At 37.2% G+C, this 20,673-nt stretch overlaps 2 protein-coding genes across 6 annotated transcripts in view; one reads left to right on the forward strand and one right to left on the reverse strand.

Annotated features, from left to right (window-relative positions):
* tm6sf2a (transmembrane 6 superfamily member 2a) overlaps positions 1-1,519 on the reverse strand; it is an 11,925-nt gene extending 10,406 nt beyond the window's left edge. The window contains exons 1-2 of the mRNA XM_084411884.1: positions 1,252-1,519; positions 434-537 (exon numbers count right to left, since the gene is read on the reverse strand). Of these exons, the coding sequence (XP_084268010.1) occupies positions 434-537; positions 1,252-1,343 (196 nt within the window). The 5' untranslated portion in view covers positions 1,344-1,519. The remainder of the gene's footprint in view (positions 1-433; positions 538-1,251) is intronic.
* A 1,063-nt stretch (positions 1,520-2,582) lies between these two features.
* Positions 2,583-20,673, forward strand: part of sbno2a (strawberry notch homolog 2a) — a 42,330-nt gene continuing 24,239 nt past the window's right edge. Inside the window, exons 1-10 of one of the 5 annotated variants that reach the window (XM_084412687.1) lie at positions 2,583-2,783; positions 3,555-3,731; positions 5,788-5,867; positions 7,274-7,361; positions 13,999-14,172; positions 15,912-15,986; positions 16,082-16,184; positions 17,236-17,396; positions 18,548-18,681; positions 19,392-19,482. In XM_084412687.1, the coding sequence (XP_084268813.1) occupies positions 3,612-3,731; positions 5,788-5,867; positions 7,274-7,361; positions 13,999-14,172; positions 15,912-15,986; positions 16,082-16,184; positions 17,236-17,396; positions 18,548-18,681; positions 19,392-19,482 (1,026 nt within the window). In that variant the 5' untranslated portion in view covers positions 2,583-2,783; positions 3,555-3,611. The remainder of the gene's footprint in view (positions 2,784-3,554; positions 3,732-5,787; positions 5,868-7,273; positions 7,362-13,998; positions 14,173-15,911; positions 15,987-16,081; positions 16,185-17,235; positions 17,397-18,547; positions 18,682-19,391; positions 19,483-20,673) is intronic. The other 4 variants (XM_084412688.1, XM_084412691.1, XM_084412690.1 and 1 more) reach the window with 4 other exon arrangements.

Below are 20,673 nucleotides of genomic sequence, written 5' to 3' on the forward strand. Positions count from 1 at the left end.
ATCTTCAGCTTGAGATCCTTTCATCTAAACTGGTTACATCTGTTAAACCTATAGTGAATGTTTTATGAGCAGCAGGATGATCATATTCATCCGCAACCAAAACAATGTTCTTCCACAAAATACATGCAGTTTTGCTTTTAACCACTAGAGGGTGAAAGGTTATTGTACCTTTAAATAGAATTTTTTTTGGCATAAACTTCTTTAAAATGAAGCTAAGAACCCTTGAGTTTATACAGGTATGCAGAACCATTAAACCTTTCACATTTAATTTAATGTGTGCCGTTTCTTTGTAATTATTCGTGAAATTTACCTGTGTAAAAACTGTTTCAACAACAATTTTTTTTTTTCAGTGTGTTTAAGAAACATAAATGAGATATTAAAGAGATCCCATTTGTGATCTTTCAATATCTTCATCTGTCAGTATTGGACTTACCATAGAAGAGAGGGTCAGTAGATTTCTTACTCTTGACACTGAGGTTTGTCAGGAGGAATATCGTCGTAAGAACCGCGATGCCTATAGCCAGTATAACCTGTGGACTGAATGAGAAAAGCATCATAAATGATTATCGGAAGCTTGTTTTTATCTTGCATGATCAATGAGGTCATATTTCACCCCCTAAAACAAGTTGAAAAGTTACCATTTGCATAAAAGAAAAGAAAATATAGCCTATTTTAGCAACATAATATGTAATTTTCATAATTGCCAAAGCTGATTTGCATTCAATTCGTGTGACTGTAATAGTAAATTTGATTGTATTACACTTAAAATGCTGCAATAAATGCATAAATTAATTAAAAATATGTAATATAATAAATATAGATATAGTTAATGAATATAATATATTTATTATATAATTAAATGTAAAATATTCACATGATGTAGGCTATAAATAATCTACAATTTAAGTAAACTTTTTCTGCATTATGAGATCTTTGAGGGTGAAACTTGATTGCATTTTCATGAAATCATATCATAAAAATATCTGAGTGGCAAAATGTTCTTGAAAGCTTTCATGAGGTTCACCAATGCAGTGCATTAAATCAGATCAGCTCTTGATCAAATGGAGTTTGAAACAGAGGTTGGTTGCCCTCTTTTGGCAAATTGAGGTAGGCCTCATAAAACCTCATAAAACGCCTTTAAAGTCACATATACGACCTTGTAAAACAAAAGCGAGTTTGCATTGCTCAATGTCAATGCAATGTTCTTTAACATGCACCATTGTAAAATAATAAAATAAGATGCAAACTTACTCTTGTAAGAAGGACACATGGTTGATTGTGTAGAGAATTAAAGGTGCCGTCAGAGACAGAATAAAAACACTGATCTCTGGAGGAAAATCCATTTGAGAAATCAGGAATCCACACAAATATCCTTGAGCTCTAGCCAAAAAATATACAGGCAAAATATAAATAGCGATTAAAATAAATATCTAGGAACTGAAATAACACATCTTCTGTCTTGATTTCCCCGAGGTTTTGGGCTCTGTGTCAGTGTGTGTCCTTTAGTTTACTCAACACTAATGCTGATGATGATGATGGAATCAACATGAAATCAGGTCAAACATTCCAAAGTCCGCGGACTATGAACTATTACCGCCCATATCTGAAAGAAAGAGTCCCATCGATAATGAGGCGAAACCAGCCAGCTGAGAAAAATGTGTGGTTGGTTACTCTTCATTTTAAGGTGACATGGTGACATTGTACTTCAAAGAAGCACCGAGTAATATTAATTAACTACATGTACTTACTATAGAGTTAGGGTTTGGTTTAGTTACTTGTAACTAGCCTATGCGTTATTGGCCTACTATAGTAAGTAGGCTAGTAACGTGTAACTACGTCCCCTTAAAATAAAGTGTTAGGCTTCCAAATGTGTTCTAAGAACGTTTTACGAAACATGCCAACATTCTTTGGAACGTTACTTTTGAATGTTCTCTGAACGTTCTGAAACAATTAGTAACATTTAAAAAAATGGTAAAAAGGAACGTGCAACTAAACCGTTTCAGAATTCCATGAACGATTTTTGTGCAAACATATGAAACATTATTAGAGAGACCATATAAATAACCTTGCCAGAACCTTGTCAGTTGCTAAAATACTAGCCTATACAGTTACTAGGCAACAGGAAAAATATATAATATAAATTTAGCCTCCACTGTCATAAAAAAAGAGAAACAACAAAAAAGGTCATGAAAGCAGTTTGAAGGAGATTACATTGTAAAGAATTATAAGATCAATACGTTTTTTTTTACATTGCTTTACTTCACCAAAATAAGTTAAGCAATTTTCACCTTAAAAAAAAAAGAAGTTATACAAGATTCAGCTCATTTTTAAACTCAGTTTAATGTAATTTAAGGCAGCTACTTTTTACATAGGCCTATTAATTATGATTTCACAGTGCCCACATCATGTATTAGTAATATTAATAAATTATAGTTTTATTCGTATTTAGATGGGTGGGTTTAGAGCTTCTAGAATATATTTAAAATGCAATTTATAAACAAGGGAAATAGTAAAGCAAATGAGTTATTTCCTTTTCTAATCCCCAAAAATCACCTAGCGTCGCGCGTGCGTTGTGGATCGGCGATGACGTCAGCGGAAGAGTCCTCCTTCTTTAAGAACAAGATGGCGACGTCGACCAGGAAGTAGGTAAACAATCGTACAGGGGTAGAAAAATATGGATTAACCCCTCCAATACACCTTTACCGATCGAGAAAAACCCAGATTGAGTGGTCGTTAGTGCTTGTTGAGGGGTTTCGCGGAAAGGGGGGTTTAATTAACGCTCGGTGAGTGAGTTTTCTCTCAGGTTAGCATGTTAGCACGAATCAAACAATAGCGCTCCATTGAGTCAATCAGAAAAACACACAGACAGCTGATAAATTCGCGTATAAATCAATTAAGTTAGTCTACAATAATCAATACGAGCTGGGAATCATATTAAAGTGGCGTGTTTGAGAGGCCAGTGCTGTTTGGTTGATGCTTTTCAGTTTGACATACGCTCAGACAGATTATTTCAAGATAATCGTATGTATGTTTAAATGTTTCTATTTTTATATCATCTGTTTATTGAGGGTGGATGTGTGACAGCTTGTTTTAAAGAGGTTAAAATAAAGCTGAGGCATACTTACAATGTAATTCCCCTCAAATATGTCATATAGACAAGGCCTCTATCACATATTGAATGTATTAACATATCTTGTCTTGTATTCTATTCATTCATCTATATATATATATATTATCTTTTATCTAAAATAATCTGTTTGCATCTGGTTTATGTACATTTTTCAATTAAAATAGATCCGGTTGTTATGATAATAACATAATTTCTTAATGGAAACACTTGCATTTAATGAGAAAAATGCAAAATGGAAGTGGTTTTCACTAGTGGTCTGTATGCATGTGTTTATCTGTAGCTCGTAATTTTTATCTTGTTGGCAATCACCGCCAAATCAGTAGCTGGTCAAATAAATCTGGAGGGTTCAGGAAATCAGCAGTGGATGCAGAGATTATTTGGGATGATTATTACTCTGACTGATCTCTGTCTCTCTCTCTCTCAGAGATGGCTGAAGAACGGCGGGGGTTTGACTCGTAATCATGTTTCTTCTCGGAGCCTGATGCCCATTCTTGCCACGTCTGTTGTCATGGACACGGAGGACTATCTGCACCCTGAGGACCCTCAGTTGGGGAGCCCGAAGTTCAGCGCTCCCAGTCCTCCTCTCCCAAGTTCCATGGAGGTAAACACTGGACCTTTAATTGTCTAAAATACAATGCAAATTGTACAATAAGATGCACTGTTTATTGTAAATGTTATAGTTACCCCTAAAGAGTCTCAGACTAAAGGTATTCACATGTTTGAACTTGAATCCTCTCTCTCTCTCTCTCTCTCTCTATATATAATGTATATTTTTATATATATATATTAGAGATGCACCGATGTATCGGCCAATAATCGGTATCTCCCTGTCGGCCATTGGCCTATTGTTACTAAAAGCAGCCGATGATCAGGGCCAATTCAATCCTTCGCTAAGAGTTTGATTGACGGGTGATCTGACCAATCATAATGCCAAATCCACCATTTTGTCAGACAAACCAGATAGGAGAGTTAGTAGATTAAAGTCAGTGGACTTAAACTTAAAAAATGTCGTGTATTGACGTCTTTCCGCGGTTGATGTTTACCTTCTGATGTTCATGTGTGTTTATTTCAATAATCACAAAGAGCTTTGTTACTGTTCTGACAAGAAACAAAGTCTCAGCTTTCAAATTCTGTCCATATTATCACAAATTTCAAACAATAAATCGCGTTTTGACGCTCTTAAATGTGAAGAAAGCTCTTCCACTTTACTACAAGTTATAGCATGAAAAAACATGCATGAACATCAGAAGGAATGTTAAAAGATACAGTACAACTCACTGAAATATATATATCATGTCTCATGTAATCTCTAAATCAGTGTTTCAATCGCGGAAAGACGTCAGTAAAACCGCTTGTGAACATTAATGTTGCATTACCTTAGGAAAGTTAACCAGTGTTCACAGTTCATTAGTTGGCTGTAAAAACACTAGAGAGGAGTGTATGTATGTATGTTTGTTTGAATGAATTTGTCACGAAGACAAGTGTTTTTGAAAATGACCTGATGAGCTGTAAACAAACATTTCAGTTTTTATTTTAAGTGTAATTATTATATCTGAAAATAAATAGCAGTTGAATATAATAGTTTGGGTTCCCTATATAGTTTACAGCATTAGTTCAGATATCATTCTGAGTAATCGCTGTTGGCAGAGACATGTGGTATCTATGCATCTCTAATATTCCCCATTAATTACAAACCTACGCCCAGTGCAAATTTAACTTGAAGTTACACATGAACAGTTCTCCTGATCTTATCAGGCTCGGGTTTGGTAACATATTGAACTCATACTACCCTTTACTAGGAATCTCTTTGCTGCTGCACCTTCTAATGTCACAGTCTTGATGACGTTTTTCCTGATCTGATTAAATCTGCAGTTTTAAACTGTCGTCTTCATAACTATTACTCTAGTTGGTCTCGAACCTTGTCCAATATGGGACGGACATGGAGTGCGTTGGTAGCCAATGGTAATCATCCTTCTAGAAACAGTTGCTTCACATCACCTGGTTTATGGTTGTTTATTTGGTGAACTGTTGGTCTTCACCATGTATGTGCACGATTTGTGTTGGGTCTCAGCATGTCTGTATAGCCCCTTTCACACAGCGCGTTGATCCCGTGAAATTGCCGTGAAATTGCTAGAGTGCCTTCTGTGTGAACGCAAACACGTCCCGGATTGATGCCGGGATGAGGACCTAGTAACATTGCCGGGATCAGTCTGTGTGAACAAAAGCCAGGACCAATGCCGTGAGGGGTGTGTCGTAGTGATGACGCACGGGCCTTTCTACAACCTGTGCGACAACATATGGGGAACGAGTACACTCACGCTACTGGGGATTATCGTCATATCTACACGAAGACGAGTTATCAGCAGAACTGACATCTGACAGGAGTTATCACATCCTGACGGTCACGTGTCTTTACGGGATGTGTGTGAAGGCACTCACAGATTCCGGAAAATCACTGGCAGTGTGAATGAACCGAAATCAAACGATCCCGGGACACATTATGCGTGTATTTTCCCGAATCTCTGTGTGAAAGGGGCCTATGAGTCACTAGTTCATATTATAAATATTTGGGTTAATGGGTAGTATCTCTGCTGAACAGTGTTTCCAAATGGCCACTTCCTGTGTCAGATGTGCTGTTTGTTTCCTGTTTCCCCCAGAATCAGCTGTATCCGTCTAACTCATGGGCGTACTCACAGCAAACTCAGTACAACCAGCACTATCCTATGCAATCTGGGAGGTGAGTTATGCACACTGTACGTCAACAAAACAAAAATTATAACGAGGGCTGTCATGATTCCGTGATTAAATTTGAGTCCTCGAAAATCCTTGATTGCAATTGACCTGTGTCGATTAACCGGCAAAATACCGCAAGTGGTGCATTCAACGGACAAGAACCCCATTATTAGACCGTTTTGAAAGGCTGCATGATATATTAAAAACATTTAAAAAACATAATATGGCATTGTGCGCTGCGGGTTTCAGGTTCTTAATTATTTGCATGTGTGTAAAGGTGTAAAACAGCAAATGCTGCTCCACACGATCTGCATGTGCGGTTTGGGTTTGCAATAATAACGTGCTTGAGTTTCTTATAATGTTCATTCTTATAATACGCATTTCACCAGATTTGTAACGTAAAGCATTTATAAACCTAAACCAACGCAGGAGAATACATCAATATGTTTCTAAATATACAAACTGTTCATTGCGATTTCAAAATATAAGTTTAAACCCTCGCACTGAGTTTGCATGTTCTTGTTTGCATTCTTGTTTTTCTATCGTTAAGAAGTGGCTCAGCATTAAAGATTAAGTGGACATTTGAATTAAATGTTGTTTGGCCAAAGCTAAACAAGGATTTGATCTGCTGTAAAGTGTAACAACAACAATCACCAGGCATTTGTTATAATACATAATGTACATTAATTGATTGTTTAGGCTATATTATGCATATTACATTATGAATTTTAACAGGATTGTTCAATAAAACCATATGATTACTTGCTTGATACTTAATTTTTTTGCTTTTGATACTTTATGAGGCCAATTATTATTGCCTCATTGTTATTATACCTGTGTATTTTAAGTCGTTTTAATGGTTATCGTTCACTTAGGTCTATTTGTACTACCTCAAATGATCCGATTAATCGTCAAAATAATCGCCCGGATACTCGATTACCTGAATAATCGCTAGTGACAACAGGTTTTTGAATTGGTCATTAAATATTAATAATAATATATTGACAAATAAATAGTCAACACTTTTTTTTTAATCCTTGAACATCCTTGAGCAAAATGAACATCCAGCTTAATCTGTCATTCAATTCATGAATGAATCGGTGCGGTGAAGATCGTTGACTGAATCAGTTAAATGACTCACTGAATCGACTCGTAACCTTTAACTGTCTCTCAAATGTTTGGTGCAGTTTCCATTTATAATATTGTGGTGCATTCTGATATATTGAACATGTTGACGCATGTACTTTATCGTGAGTTAGTTGATGATGCCTATCCAATGTGTATTTAGAGATATAAACCTGGTGGTGCTGTTAATATATCAGTAATCTGATATGAATTATCAGTATTTCTAGGTGTATTTTGAAGACATACATTGTGATTGTTCCTGATCTTTCTCCACTGATTTATCAGGCAGCTCCAGCCGAACCCGTCCTCTGTGAATTTGGACCTCTCTGACATTGACTTTCACGACCTTGTGCGGAACGGAGACTTCTCCCAGGTATGAGCAGATCCCGTCTTTTCTTGCTTCCAGAACCATTGGGAAATTAATGCAGAAACAAGCAATAGTGTATTATTTTTCCTCTCTTGATACTGATTTCTGGGAATTTGCTCTGAAACCCATCATGATCTGTGTATCTGCCTGTCCATCTTGTACTTTATAGAATTTTAGTAGCTGGCACTAGCTGCAAATGGATAGGAAAAGTGGGACAGTGTGGGCTGACATCTCAGGATCACTAACGTGCTTTGACCATTATTTTGTTTTAATGAATAGCTTAGCCTGCAGGAAAACGGATTAATCTCAAACCCACAGCTGAACAAAGCAGTGCTGTTGAACATGTAGGTGTGATTAACACAAAAGATGGTTTACTCTATCATTATAGCAGCTGCGGTTCTTACGTGCAGGATAAAAGCGCAGGTTTGAATAGCTCACAGCGCACAATCATCATGATGAAGCTGTGACATTAATGCGAACACATTGTCTGAGACTTTCAGTTTAGCTCAGCTACAGAAGGCCTTTTGTGTGACGAATGAACTGAACTGAAAGTGAAATGAAGATCTCTGTCTTGAATCATGATTTGGAGAAAGAAAAAAACGCATTTTTTTGGTGAGTTTATCTAACAATAATAACCCAGGTTTGAAATGTTTAGTGTTGCATACTGTGACCATTTCACAATCTTATTAAAACTAGTAGGCATTACAGTATGTAGTGCAGAGTATGCTGTACATAGACTATCTCTGTGTGACGTGGAAAGTGATAGATGGAGGAAAGTGTGTGTGTGTATGAGAACATTATTCAGATCTTATCAACATAAAGTCCACATTATATGCTTCATATATATTGCTCTTCAGGCACAGACTCGCTGTTTACTCTGTATTTGCATACTATTAAAAGAGCCACACACTTCTTAAAGCACGTTGCGGTAAAATTAGGCTTGGCTTGTCAGTAAATGTGGATACAAAAGGCTCATTTCCTGAAAGAAGACCACCACACCCCAGAGCAAACACTGGCATGATTGTGTTCGAGTGTGTTTGAGTGAATGTTACCTGTGTGTCAGTGTGTCTGTCACAGGGTTTTTGCTTCTGCGATCAGTTCAGGCTAATGTTTCTCTCCGATGAAAGTCTTCTTGGCACTCAGTCAGATGCCTATGCTGGAGGCAGGACAGCCCGTGCTAAAGGTACAGCTTAGGTTTGGTTAATAATGTCTTATTTACAGAGGTTAGGCTGCTAGATGCATTAAGATATTGTTGGTTTCTGTGGTTGTAACAGAGATTTGTTCAAAAAGCTTTTTTTTTTTCTTTTTATGTAGATCATTATATCTATTGATTGGTGGTTTTCTGAAATCTTTTTATGTTCCTCTTTGACTCACTTTTATTTATTTTCTTAATTTGTAATTCTACTTTAGCAGCTCGATTTCTGTCCGTTTAAAAAATAAATAATTATGAAACCAAATTATGAATTTTTATTTGATATTTAAGTAATTCCTGAAAAGTCAGCATGTGGTGCTTCTAATCTCTTCGTTTTGTATAATGCTTTCTAATATAAAAATACAGGTTACATTCACTCATTGATGAGTTTATGAATTTAATGCGATATTTATTTATATAACTTCTGATTGTTATATCAAAGTCAGCTTGTGAGGTTTCTGATATCTTTGTTTTGTATAATGCTTTCTAAAAAAAAAAAAGTCAATGCAACAAATTAATTTCTTTTGAAAGTAATTGAAGATCCCTGAGCTCACAGCTGATTGGTCCCTTGATAGGGCTTTGCGGTTAATCGTAATAGATTTTTGAAATTATGATTGATAATTGAGGCAAAACGATTATTGTGCCGCTGGTGTATTCCATCCAACGCACTTTCGTTTCTCCCTAAAAGCCCAAAATTAACATCCAAATCAGCCGAATAAGTGAGTGTTGTAAAATGCAGACTACTGTTGCTAAACTGTGGGACTTGTTTGACATTAAACAGCGTTATCAAAAGCGAATCAAGCTGCAAAAGAGACATTGTTTCACAGGTGGCTTTCTGTGTGCACGATCCGAGTCAGAGCTGAATACGGATCAGCAAATGGGTTTCGGATGCGCGTCCAAACCAAGCGTGCCGCACAAATGCTGAAAAGTGAAGCCAAAGCGCCTCGATGTTTTCTGTTATCTTAGGTCGTTTTTATCACGTTGAAGTGTTCGTTTTTTTTTAAATAAGTTTGATCTTAGTTCGTTATTTGATGCTATAAAAACGCTAATGACCTTGAAAATCGCGGCTTTACTTCCTGGTCGCTACTGCGCAAAAGCGGGTCCCAAATCTGTGCAAGACGTCAGCGGCATATTAGGACTTTGCCGGCTTCACTTTTCACCAGTGGAAGAGAGTGAAGGGGCGTCGTCCATCTTTTTTTTTTTACAGTCTATGGGCTAAACGTGTGCACACAAAAATGTCAAAATGCCTTTCCGGAGAATCTTTACGTAAACACAATGGGTTATGTCTTAAGTTAACGCACACAGTTGAGAAAGAAAACACGCGTGTAACAGTATATTGGATCAGTGCATTCGCTCTTAAAGTGACAGTAGCCTAATAAACCTGTCATTAATGATAATCAAACAACACATAACAAAGGAAAATCACTCCCTGATCTTGACTGAATAACTTAAGTAGCTTAAATATGGATAAATCTATATTTAATGTGTATAGTAAGACTATGCAGTGTTATTTTACATTTATTCTATTTAATTAATTTTATTCAATTCAGTTTCTTATCTGAATACTACCGTTAGTACACCTTGTTTTTTTTATTTGTTTTTTTTCCCGTTTTATTTATTTCTCCGTTTTGTTTGTAATTATTTGTAGGACTTTTTCTTACATTAGTTATTAGTTTTTGCTGGAGTATCAATAATTGTGAAATTTCAGACTTAATGAAATAATCGTGCTAAATAATCATGATTTTCAATATTGACCAAAAATAATCGTGATTATGATTTTTGCCATAATCGAGCAGCCCTATCCCTTATTAGTGACCCTAATGAAGTGACATGTAGCTTCACTTCTAGTGTAAGGTGTTGTGATGTGATTTCAGTGTAGATAACAGGTCGTTTGCTGTGCGTTTAGTTTGATCTATTTCAGCGTCTGCTGCTACAGATATCAGTTCTTGATGTGTTCAGACACTTCATCTCTTGTTCTGACCTCCCTCCTTGTGCTTTTCCCCCTCATTCCTTCCTATCCTGCAGAATTTACTGTTATTGCTCCGTCATTCAGTCCTGACCCTGTTTTATCTCGGCTAAATTGCCCGTTTCACTCTCACAAAAGGAAATATTACACAACTGGATGTCTCGCTGTCGGAAAAAGAGTAGGTTCAGGATAATACGAGGCAATTTCATCGTCTTTTGACTGCCAGAAATGTTTTTTTATAGAAGGATCCCTCCAGTTGAGCACTTTCAAGAGGCCGTAACATCTGCGAATAGAAGGTTACTGTATCTAGAATGGGCTTTCATTTGATTGCTGAAGGATTATGGATTTGTGTAAGACTCTATTAAGCTTGAGTTGAAGTTTACTGTATAATTTAGGTCTCTGCACTGTCAAAAACGTTTTTTTATTTTGGCTCTCATACACAATTAGATAATAGTTATACATGTAGGCTAAAGCCTTAGCTTATTTTACCTACCACTTCTTCATAACAAGCGTAACTTCCACTGCTACGTGTAATCTATGCAAAAATATGCAAACACAAAACAATTATTTAAGACAAAATTCCCTAAGACCTTTATACAAAAACTGAAAATAACACATTTCATAATACAATCGTTTAAAATTTCATGTGCACATTATTCATTTTGAGTTATATGTTTGTTTATCACCTTGTTTTTTTGATTTGCAAAGGGCTACACCTTCTTAAATCACTCCTTTGGCAGATATAAATCTATTTTTATATTAGTCCTCGCCCTTATTATTATTATTTTTAAATTGCAAATAGCCTCTGGATGCTTTTGGGAAATAAATTGTGTTTTATACATTTATGCAATTTGTAATCAAGCCAGATCACATTGATAAACTGTTGGTTGGTTCGTAACAGAGGAGTTGATTTACAATCCTTAGAGCTCTTTTCTTTAGCATAGACAGAAATCATTGCTATCAACTTTTTCTTGACCATCAGTTCAGTTTGCTATAGTACTGAGGGCTTTTTCTGTGCAAGCTACTCTAAAGGTGCATTAAAGGGGTCATATTATGCTTTTTCACTCTTTCAACTTTGTAATGTTGATGTTTGAGCATAGTCCACTCCAAAGGGAGATATTTTATTTGTTTTTACTCGTGTTTTTTCCGGGCTTTTTAAAGTCACAATGTTACTCATTTAAATAATCCCCACCCACAGAATACATAAAGGGGACGAGGCCTGGAGTAGCTGCTGCTACGTCAAAGAGACGCTGGTTTTTCCTCCCCGTTTCCAAAACTCATTTGTTTGACCTTCCTAAAGGGCCGTACACACCGGGACGAATATCGGCGTGCGTTATTCGCCAGCGTTTTTCAACACGTTTTTTGTGTTCACACCCAAGCGATTTCCGCTGACGATGAGCCGAGTGAACATGCAAATTCATTCCCTGACATTAGATGGCGCTTAATGTAAAACAGAAATACCCCGCTGTCGCGTTTGTCATATAGTTCTTTATGTTCCGACACCAACGAGACCAGCAGCTCTACATTCATCTTGCCTTGCATCTTCCTCGTCTTATTTCTTCCCGGCAGTGTAGACGCTACTTGGCGTATATCTTCTTCGCCGTTACGTATGTGTGCTCGGCAAGACCGTTTTGTGTTTGAGCGCCCCCAAGTTGTGTTTTACTGTAACTTCAGAAGCTCCAGACACGTGAGCAAAAGCGGCAATCTCATTGGTAGGATAGTTTTTGACGCGGTGCGTCAAACCAAAAAAATTGACCCGAGGCGTTTTAAAAAAAATGACGCTTTTACGCGTGCCGTTTTTCGCGCCGGTGTGCACACTCACATTGGCGCCCTTTGTTTAGTCACGAGGCGTTAAACGGCGGCGAATATCGCGCGCGAAATTCGTCCCGGTGTGAACCGGTCTTAAGGTTGACAAACTTGGTTAAGGCTGACGAGAGTGGTTAAAATTGATTGTAACGACTGTCCGTGAACATTATTACCCCAACGTTTTTCTGTGTGCTGCACATTTTACCGAGAACAGCGTCTCGTGAAATGGAGCAGTTCCCACTTTGTCGGGACAATCTGTTGTTTATGGATGACAACTTGTAAGTATGTCTTATTATTTGTAGTTGAGTTTTCGATTAACAGTTCCAATTATACGTTTTATGTTGTTGCTACGATGTAAATAAAGGGCAAAGCTTTGCCTCCGCTCGCTTTCTAGCCAACAGTAGTGTTGATATAGTGTTTACTGTAGCTTTTGTAAGACTGTTCTCCGCCCCTTAGGAAAATAAACCATGGTTTTGTGATCGATTATTCACAATTATCATAGTTTTCCGACAAATATCATGATTAAATGGTGTTTAACGTATCTAAGATGTATAAGAAAATTACAAACAAACATACCGCTCTGAAACGTCCTGGGAAATGCGTGCTTGCAAAGTCCAAGCATGAAATCCGTTCTGGTCGATCCTCTTTTTTTGTTAACATTGTCAGGGTCTGAATCAGGCTTTGAATTGGTTTGAAATTGACGGCATCTTTAATATTTACACCTGAGTAGATGAAACTGGTGGTTATGGAAAGGGGCGTGACAATTCCCAAATACACAGTGCCAATCACAACACACTTGGCCAGCGAACCAATCACAGCACATTTCGTATTTCGGAAGGAGGGGCTTCATCGAAACTGGAACTATACGGCGCGCTCGACCCAAACTGGGGAGAGAGGTGCTGAAATAATGTGTAATATGTGAAAAATAATGTGCTTTTTGGCCAATCAAAGCATGAAAGCATTTTCTAGTACCCCCCCCCCCCCCCCCCCACACACACACCAAAAAAGAAATCAAGACTTCATAAAGGGGCATAATAGGACCTCTTTAAGATGTTTAACCCCTAAACATGAACGCAATGTCAAGTTTTCAATGTTTTATCTCTCTTAGGAATAGCACATTGAGTGTGATCATCAATACTGTTTGAAGCTTCCAGGAGTGAAAACCATCTCTTGACAGATTTACAGCAAATGTTTTGGGATGTTGGCCATGTCTGAAGTAATGTTGAGTCCAGAGCTGCTGTGAAAAACAATCTTCAGTTCACGCATCATATATCAGATGATTTTATGAGCACCGTTTCTTTGAGTATCACAGCTTTTAAAGGAATTCTTCACCCATAAATGAAAATGCTCATTTATCCGCCCTCATGGCAAACTTATATTACTTTCCTTTATCACATTTCCTTTTTCAATTCAATAAGAGTTAATCTCATGCAAAGCATATGGCTTCAGACGCCACAGTGCATGTGTTGTGTTGACCAACTATTATGGTGCTTTTGTAACTCAAGTTCCTGTTTATTGTAATCGCATGGAAAATACTGAACACAGAAAGTCATGCACATTTCGACACACTTTGGTTAGATAACAGAATATCTAGAATGAAAATCTGCTGTGCATTTCAGAAAAATGATGTTAGTGACTGAACTGTTTGTGAACATGTTTTTCTGGTTGTTGTTTTTCAGGATTTGCCATGCATAGAGGAGCTGTCCAACACATCGCTGTTCTCCTCGCCATCTGAATCTCTGTCGGAGTATCCAGACCCTTCAGGATTTGGCACCGATAGCCTGGCACAGTTACCCGCTGAGGGCACAGCGGCACCGATGGGCTGGGATATACCCGGACACAGTCAGAGACAGGTATTTATACACTGGTTTTCTCTCAGATATTCATTTGTCTGACATTTTCACTGGTCCTGCCACAGAACTCAATTACAATCAGCACGTTTGCATGCATGTTCTTAAATTTTCTTTTTTTTTTTATTAGTAGTAATAGTAAATAATAATTAGTAATAATTATTTTCATTTATTATTAGTAAGTAGGGGTGTAACAATATATTGTCACAATACAGACCCTTTCCAAAAAATTTGAATATCATGGAAAAGTTTATTTATTTCCATAATTCCATTCAAAACGTTAAACTTCCATAGATTATAGATTCAGGGCCCACAACTTAAACGATTTCAAGTATTTAGTTGTTTAGTTGTACATAATTTGGGCTTCCAGCTCATAAAACCCACGAAAACAGGATTTCAAAAAAGTAGAATATTACATGAAATCACACAGTAATGATACCATGGTCATTGAACCAGGTTTTGGTTCTTTTGGCAGTGTGGGCAGGTGCAAATCCTGCTGGAAAATGAAGGAAGCATGAAGTGCTCTGAAGATGTCCTGGTAGACGGCTGCGTTGACTCTGGATTTAATAAAGCACAGTGGACCAAAGTCCTCTTTTCTGATGAGAGCAAATTTTGCATCTCATTTGGAAACCAAGGTCCCAGAGTCTGGAGGAAGAATGGAGAGGCACACAATCCAAGATGCTTGAAGTCCAGTGTGAAGTTTCCACAGTCTGTGTTGGTCATCGGCTGGTGTTGGTCCACTGTGCTGTCCACTCAACGCAGCCGTCTACCAGGACATTTCCAGAGCACTTCATGCTTCCTTCAGCAGACAAGCTATATATATGAATCTATAATCTATGGAAGTTTAACGTTTTGAATGGAATTATGGAAATAAATAAACTTTTCCATGATATTCTAATACAAAAATGCAACAATATGTATTGTGTATAATTCACCCAAAATGAAAATTACTGTGTGAGAAAAAATGTAAGTTTACAGAGTTTTAGTGCCAGTACAACATTAAACTACTATATATAATGATGAATATAATGTATAATAATGCAATGGGGGAATATTTGTGGGTCCTGATAATGCCAGATGTCTGATATTACCAGTAAAAAGTGGCTAACATTGTTTTAAATATATCTAGTCAGTGAAAGAGTGCATAATCATCTAAAATAATTCTGTATTTTTAGCTTCAGAATCATGAATATTGTTATTCTGGTGTCTCTATTGTCCTGTGCTTTGGGTTTCAGCACCAAATCCAAGCCTGTTTTTTTACACACACAAAACCAAATTTAGCATTTTAATCAACAGTTAATTTTTTGTTAACATTTTACCATATGTCTTGGAGTATCGCAATAATATCTTATTGTGAGTTCAGTTTCGTGATATGTATCGAATCGTGTCATGGTGTCGTTACACCCCTATTAGTAAGTTATTAGTAGGGTACACCGTTAGATTTTTGCCCGTTACCCCAGTTTTGCCGACATAAACACTTTTGCTGTCAGATTAAAGCCGATGGAGAAGTGTGAACACTTTAAAAAATGTGTTTTCTACCTAAATAAAAGCTGTGTGGTTTAATGTTTGAAAGCATTAGTTATTTTTAGTTGTTATATGTGTTGTATAGTCATAACGTCTTTAGCTGATCACATGCTTGCATAGATAATTGTAGTAACTGATTTCTAGTCCATCGTATTAGCATGTAGCCTGAGTCCTATTCCTCGTGTGTTCAGCATCTCCTCTGTGTCCGTGTTCTTCAGCAGAACCTGAGCGCGTTTCCGGGCCGGTTGGATGACTTCAGCGCGATCCTGTCCGCGTCAGTGGCGGGATTCAAGGTAGACTCTCTCCTTACCTTTTTCTAACACTCTCTCCTCTATTTCATCACATTTCATCATCCTGTGTTTTCTGCCTCCCTCGTTCATTTCTACAGGCTGCTCCTCCACCGCCACCAGAGGAAGAGGAGGAGGCGGACGAGGAAGAGGCCGAGGATTTGGGGCACGCGGACACGTACGCCGAATACAAGCCATCGAAATGTAAATGGACATGTCATATCATATCAATCTACAGCACAGGGGTGGGCAGTATGAGTACGGTCATGGTGTATGACACGTCATAGTTATTTTAAGTCTTAAAATGTCTTTCATTTTGTTTTCTCAAATTTAAGGTAATAAAATCTCCTATATTTTAAAAGGTATATTAATGGTGTTTATATAATGGAAGGCGCATCTTTTTCGGCAACACGTGATCCTTTAATACTAACACTTTCTTTTCTATCCTATATCTATAAAAACTGCATTAGATCTGGGAAGGGTCACAGCACTTGCATATTTTTGTCCTATTGTCAGTTTAATTGCTTCTATTTCTCTCTTTATTTGTAAGTCGCTTTGGATAAAAGCTTCTTTAATGATTAAATGTTAATAATGGTATATTACGATCTTAACGGTCTTAATTATCATTTTAAGAGACCTTAAATTTGGGGACGAAATAACAGTAACTGCGATAGGCAAGCTTATTTGTATTGCACATTTAATACACAGTGGTAATTCAAAGCGATTTACATAAAACCAAATAATAATAATAATAATAATGCAAATTATTGAATAATCAATAATTCAATTTTTATTTTATTTTTTAAAAGCAAATTGGCCGATTCCGAAACCTGTTTCAGTGTCTTCAGATCGTCAGCGCTTCATCTGCAGTGGAGAGAGAGAGTGTGTGCTTATGGTTGCCAGATTGCAAAGATTGAGTAAATCACAGGGTCAGAAAATGGATCCTTTTAATGGATCCCCTGATTTGGGGATTTTAAATCTTGACATCTGGCAACCGCAAACATGAACGCTCATAGTAGAAGCAGTCAGCAATATTTCCTTTTTTTTTTTTTACTACATTTTAGTCTTGTCTTATTTCGTTAATCATATTGACAAATACAAAATATTTGCTTGGACTTTAACACTAGTTATAATACACATGCATTTCTACATTAGTCCATCATTCTGCCCACCCCTACTACAGCAAAAACTCAACTCGATTTCATATTTTGTGGTGTTTCCGTGTCAAACAAGCGCTCTGTTCACATGTGTGCAGCTACTATTGGAATCTCTCACCCTGACATCGTAGTGGAAACCAACACACTGTCCAGCGTTCCTCCTCCCGACATCACCTACACACTGTCCATTTCAGACAGCACCATTAACTCTGGCCTGCTCTCCGCCCTGCAGCTCGAGGCCATCATCTACGCCTGCCAGGTACTGTTCCTCTACGCTCTCTGTGCACTTTACTTTCGCCTCTTCTGTCTCTCTGTTATTGTCTGTTTCCACTCAGAAATGTTCAGGTTAAAGGAGTTCACTTTCAAATAAACATTTCCTGATGATTTACTCTCCCCCATGTCATCCAAGATGTCCATGTCTGTCTGTCTTCAGTCGAAAAGACATTAAGGTTTTTGAGGAAAACATTCCAGGATTTTTCTCCATATAATGGACTTCAATGACAACCAACGGTTTGAAGGTTCAAATGTCAGTTTCAATGCAGCTTCAAAGTCTCGACACGATCCCAGTCGAGAAATAAGGGTCTTATCTAGCAAAACGATCTGTCATTTTCTAAAAACAAAACAAAAATTATATACTTTTTAACCACAAATGCCCGTCTTGTACTATCTCTGAGATGCACGGTGCATTACGTCATCACGTTGGAAAGGTCGCGCGTGACGTAGTCGGAAGTGCCGCCCCAGTGTTTATAAGTTTGGAGTAGGAGGACCGTTCAAAGTTATTGTATGTTGAATGACACATATTTATATGTATTTGTGTCAGTTTATTGTTTAAAATGGTCCTTACGTGTGCATATCCTGGATGTTTAACGACGTCACGCGTGACCTTTCCAACGTGATGACGTAATGCGTGGCGCATCTCAGAGATGGTACAAGACGGGCATTTGTGGTTAAAAAGTATATCATTTTTGTTTTTAGAAAATGAGCGATGGTTTCGCTAGATAAGACTCTTATTTCTCGACTGGGATCGTGTCGAGTCTTTGAAGCTGCGCTGAAACTCACATTTGAACCTTCAACCTGTTGGTTGCCATTGAAGTCCATTATATGGAGAATAATCCTGCAATGTTTTCCTCAAAAACCTTCATTTCTTTTCGACTGAAGAAAGAAAGACATGGACGTCTTGGATGACATGGGGGAGAGTAAATTATCAGGAAATTTTTATTTGAAAGTGAACTCCTCCGTTAAGGTATACTTTACTGTCCCAGAGGGAAATTTGTCTTGGGCTCAAAAATACAGCCACTGCATCACATAAAACAAATAGTAAAATGACAAAATAACACAATACAAAAACACCATAACGCATAAATGTCTAGTACAAATGTATGACGTTGCCTTTGTGTTTGTGTTCCTCAGCAACACGAGGTGATTCTTCAGAACGGTCAGCGAGCGGGTTTTCTGATCGGAGACGGGGCTGGTGTTGGGAAGGGACGCACTGTGGCCGGAATCATACTGGAGAATTTTTTAAAGGGAAGGAAGAGAGCACTATGGTAAACACACACACATGTGTCCCTAACACGCCTGATGAGTCAAATGAGTTTGACTGAACGTGAACCTTAAGGCCCGTGCACAACGGATTATCGCGCGCGCTTTTCGCCGACGTTTAATGCCTCATGACTAAACAAAGGGTGCTAATGTGAGTATACACACCGACACGCAAAACGCCAGGCGTAAAAGCATACTTTTTTTTAAAAACGCCTTTGGTTAGTTTTTTTGGTTTGACACGCCGCGTTAAAAACTGGCCGACCAATGAGATTAGCGCTTTTGTTAATGTGCCTGAAGCTGGTGAAGTTACAGTACTTGGCATAGACGTTATAAATATTATGTCTATGGTACTTGGGTGGCGCTCAAGCTCAAAACGGTCACACATTGATAGAAGACGAAGAGGAAGATGCAACGAGGCAAGATGAATGTAGAGCTGCTGGTCTCTTTGGTGTCTGAACGCACAGAACTTTGACAAACGCCACATGACTACAAATCTCGATAAGAGGGAGTTTGTATGGAGAGGAATTGCAGATCGAATAGGATTCAGGGAGTGAATTTGCACGTTCACTCGGCGCATTGATTGGTTATGAACATAGAGACGCGCCGAAAAGCACGCGCGATAGTCGTCCCGGTGTGCACGGGCCTTCAGAATTTAAATTCTCCATTCATTATGATGACTTCATGCATAACAGAGGGAACTTGATTATTGTTTTAGGTTCAGTGTGTCAAATGATCTGAAGTACGATGCTGAGAGAGATCTCAAGGACATAGAAGCTCTCAACATCCCTGTGTTTGCTTTAAATAAGGTTTGTGAACCAATTTATTTTACATCAGTATTGCACACGTTAGGGTTCTTCCAGATGTGGTGGAAGATGGAACTAACAGCATTTGTGAGTTTTAAAACTAATATTTAAATCCATAATTATAATAAATCATAATAAATGATCGATTGATTGATTGATTTATAATAAATTTGAATACTAATTATAATATAAAAACAATCAAAATAAAAAGATTTTATTAAAAAAAATTGAATTGTAAATATTTTTTAAATATTAAGTATTTTATTTCTTTACATGCATTATTTTTATTTCAGTTTTAGTTTTATTAATTTGAATACTTTAAACTAAATGAAATATATAAGGTTTGAGACATAACATTTTCTCATTTTCTTTTAAGTTCATCTATTTTTTTTAATTCTATTTCAGCTTTATTTCAATTATTTTAAATAGTTTTAATTTCACTTAAAAACACTGCCTTAAACCTTCAAATGTGTTAAATTGTTGAAACATTCACTTAAAATACCAGGCGTCTTTAAGTGAAAATTTTAGGTCACGGGGTTTGAAAATTCCTGCATTACTTGTTTCATTACTAGATGATTCAGGCTTTTTGAATGAATCTCTTGAGTTAATGATTCAATGACTCACTCATATAGACTTCAATTGTTTCATTACTAGATGAATCAGGCTTTTTGACCGAATCTCTTGAGTTAATGATTCGATGACTCACTCATATAGACTTCACTTGTTTCATTACTAGATGATTCAGGCTTTTTGAACGAATCTCTTGAGTTAATGATTCAATGACTCACTCATATAGACTTCACTTGTTTCATTATTAGATGATTCAGGCTTTTTGAACGAATCTCTTGAGTTAATGATTCAATGACTCACTCATATAGACTTCACTTGTTTCATTATTAGATGATTCAGGCTTTTTGAACGAATCTCTTGAGTTAATGATTCAATGACTCACTCATATAGACTTCACTTGTTTTATTACTAGATGAATCAGGCTTTTTGACCGAATCTCTTGAATTAATGATTCGATGACAAATACATTTTTAACAGTTACTCGTCAGTGTTGCTTGATGTTATGATGTAATCGACAAAACCGTCATTTGAAGCGTTTAGTTACTTTCAAAAGATATATTTTGATTGCTTCCATAGACATCAGTGTTTATATCCGAATTATACACTTTTATCCCGGTAATTCTG

Source organism: Rutilus rutilus (assembly GCF_951802725.1).
Source record: "Rutilus rutilus genome assembly, chromosome: 6".
In the NCBI taxonomy this organism is placed as follows: Eukaryota; Metazoa; Chordata; class Actinopteri; order Cypriniformes; family Leuciscidae; genus Rutilus; species Rutilus rutilus.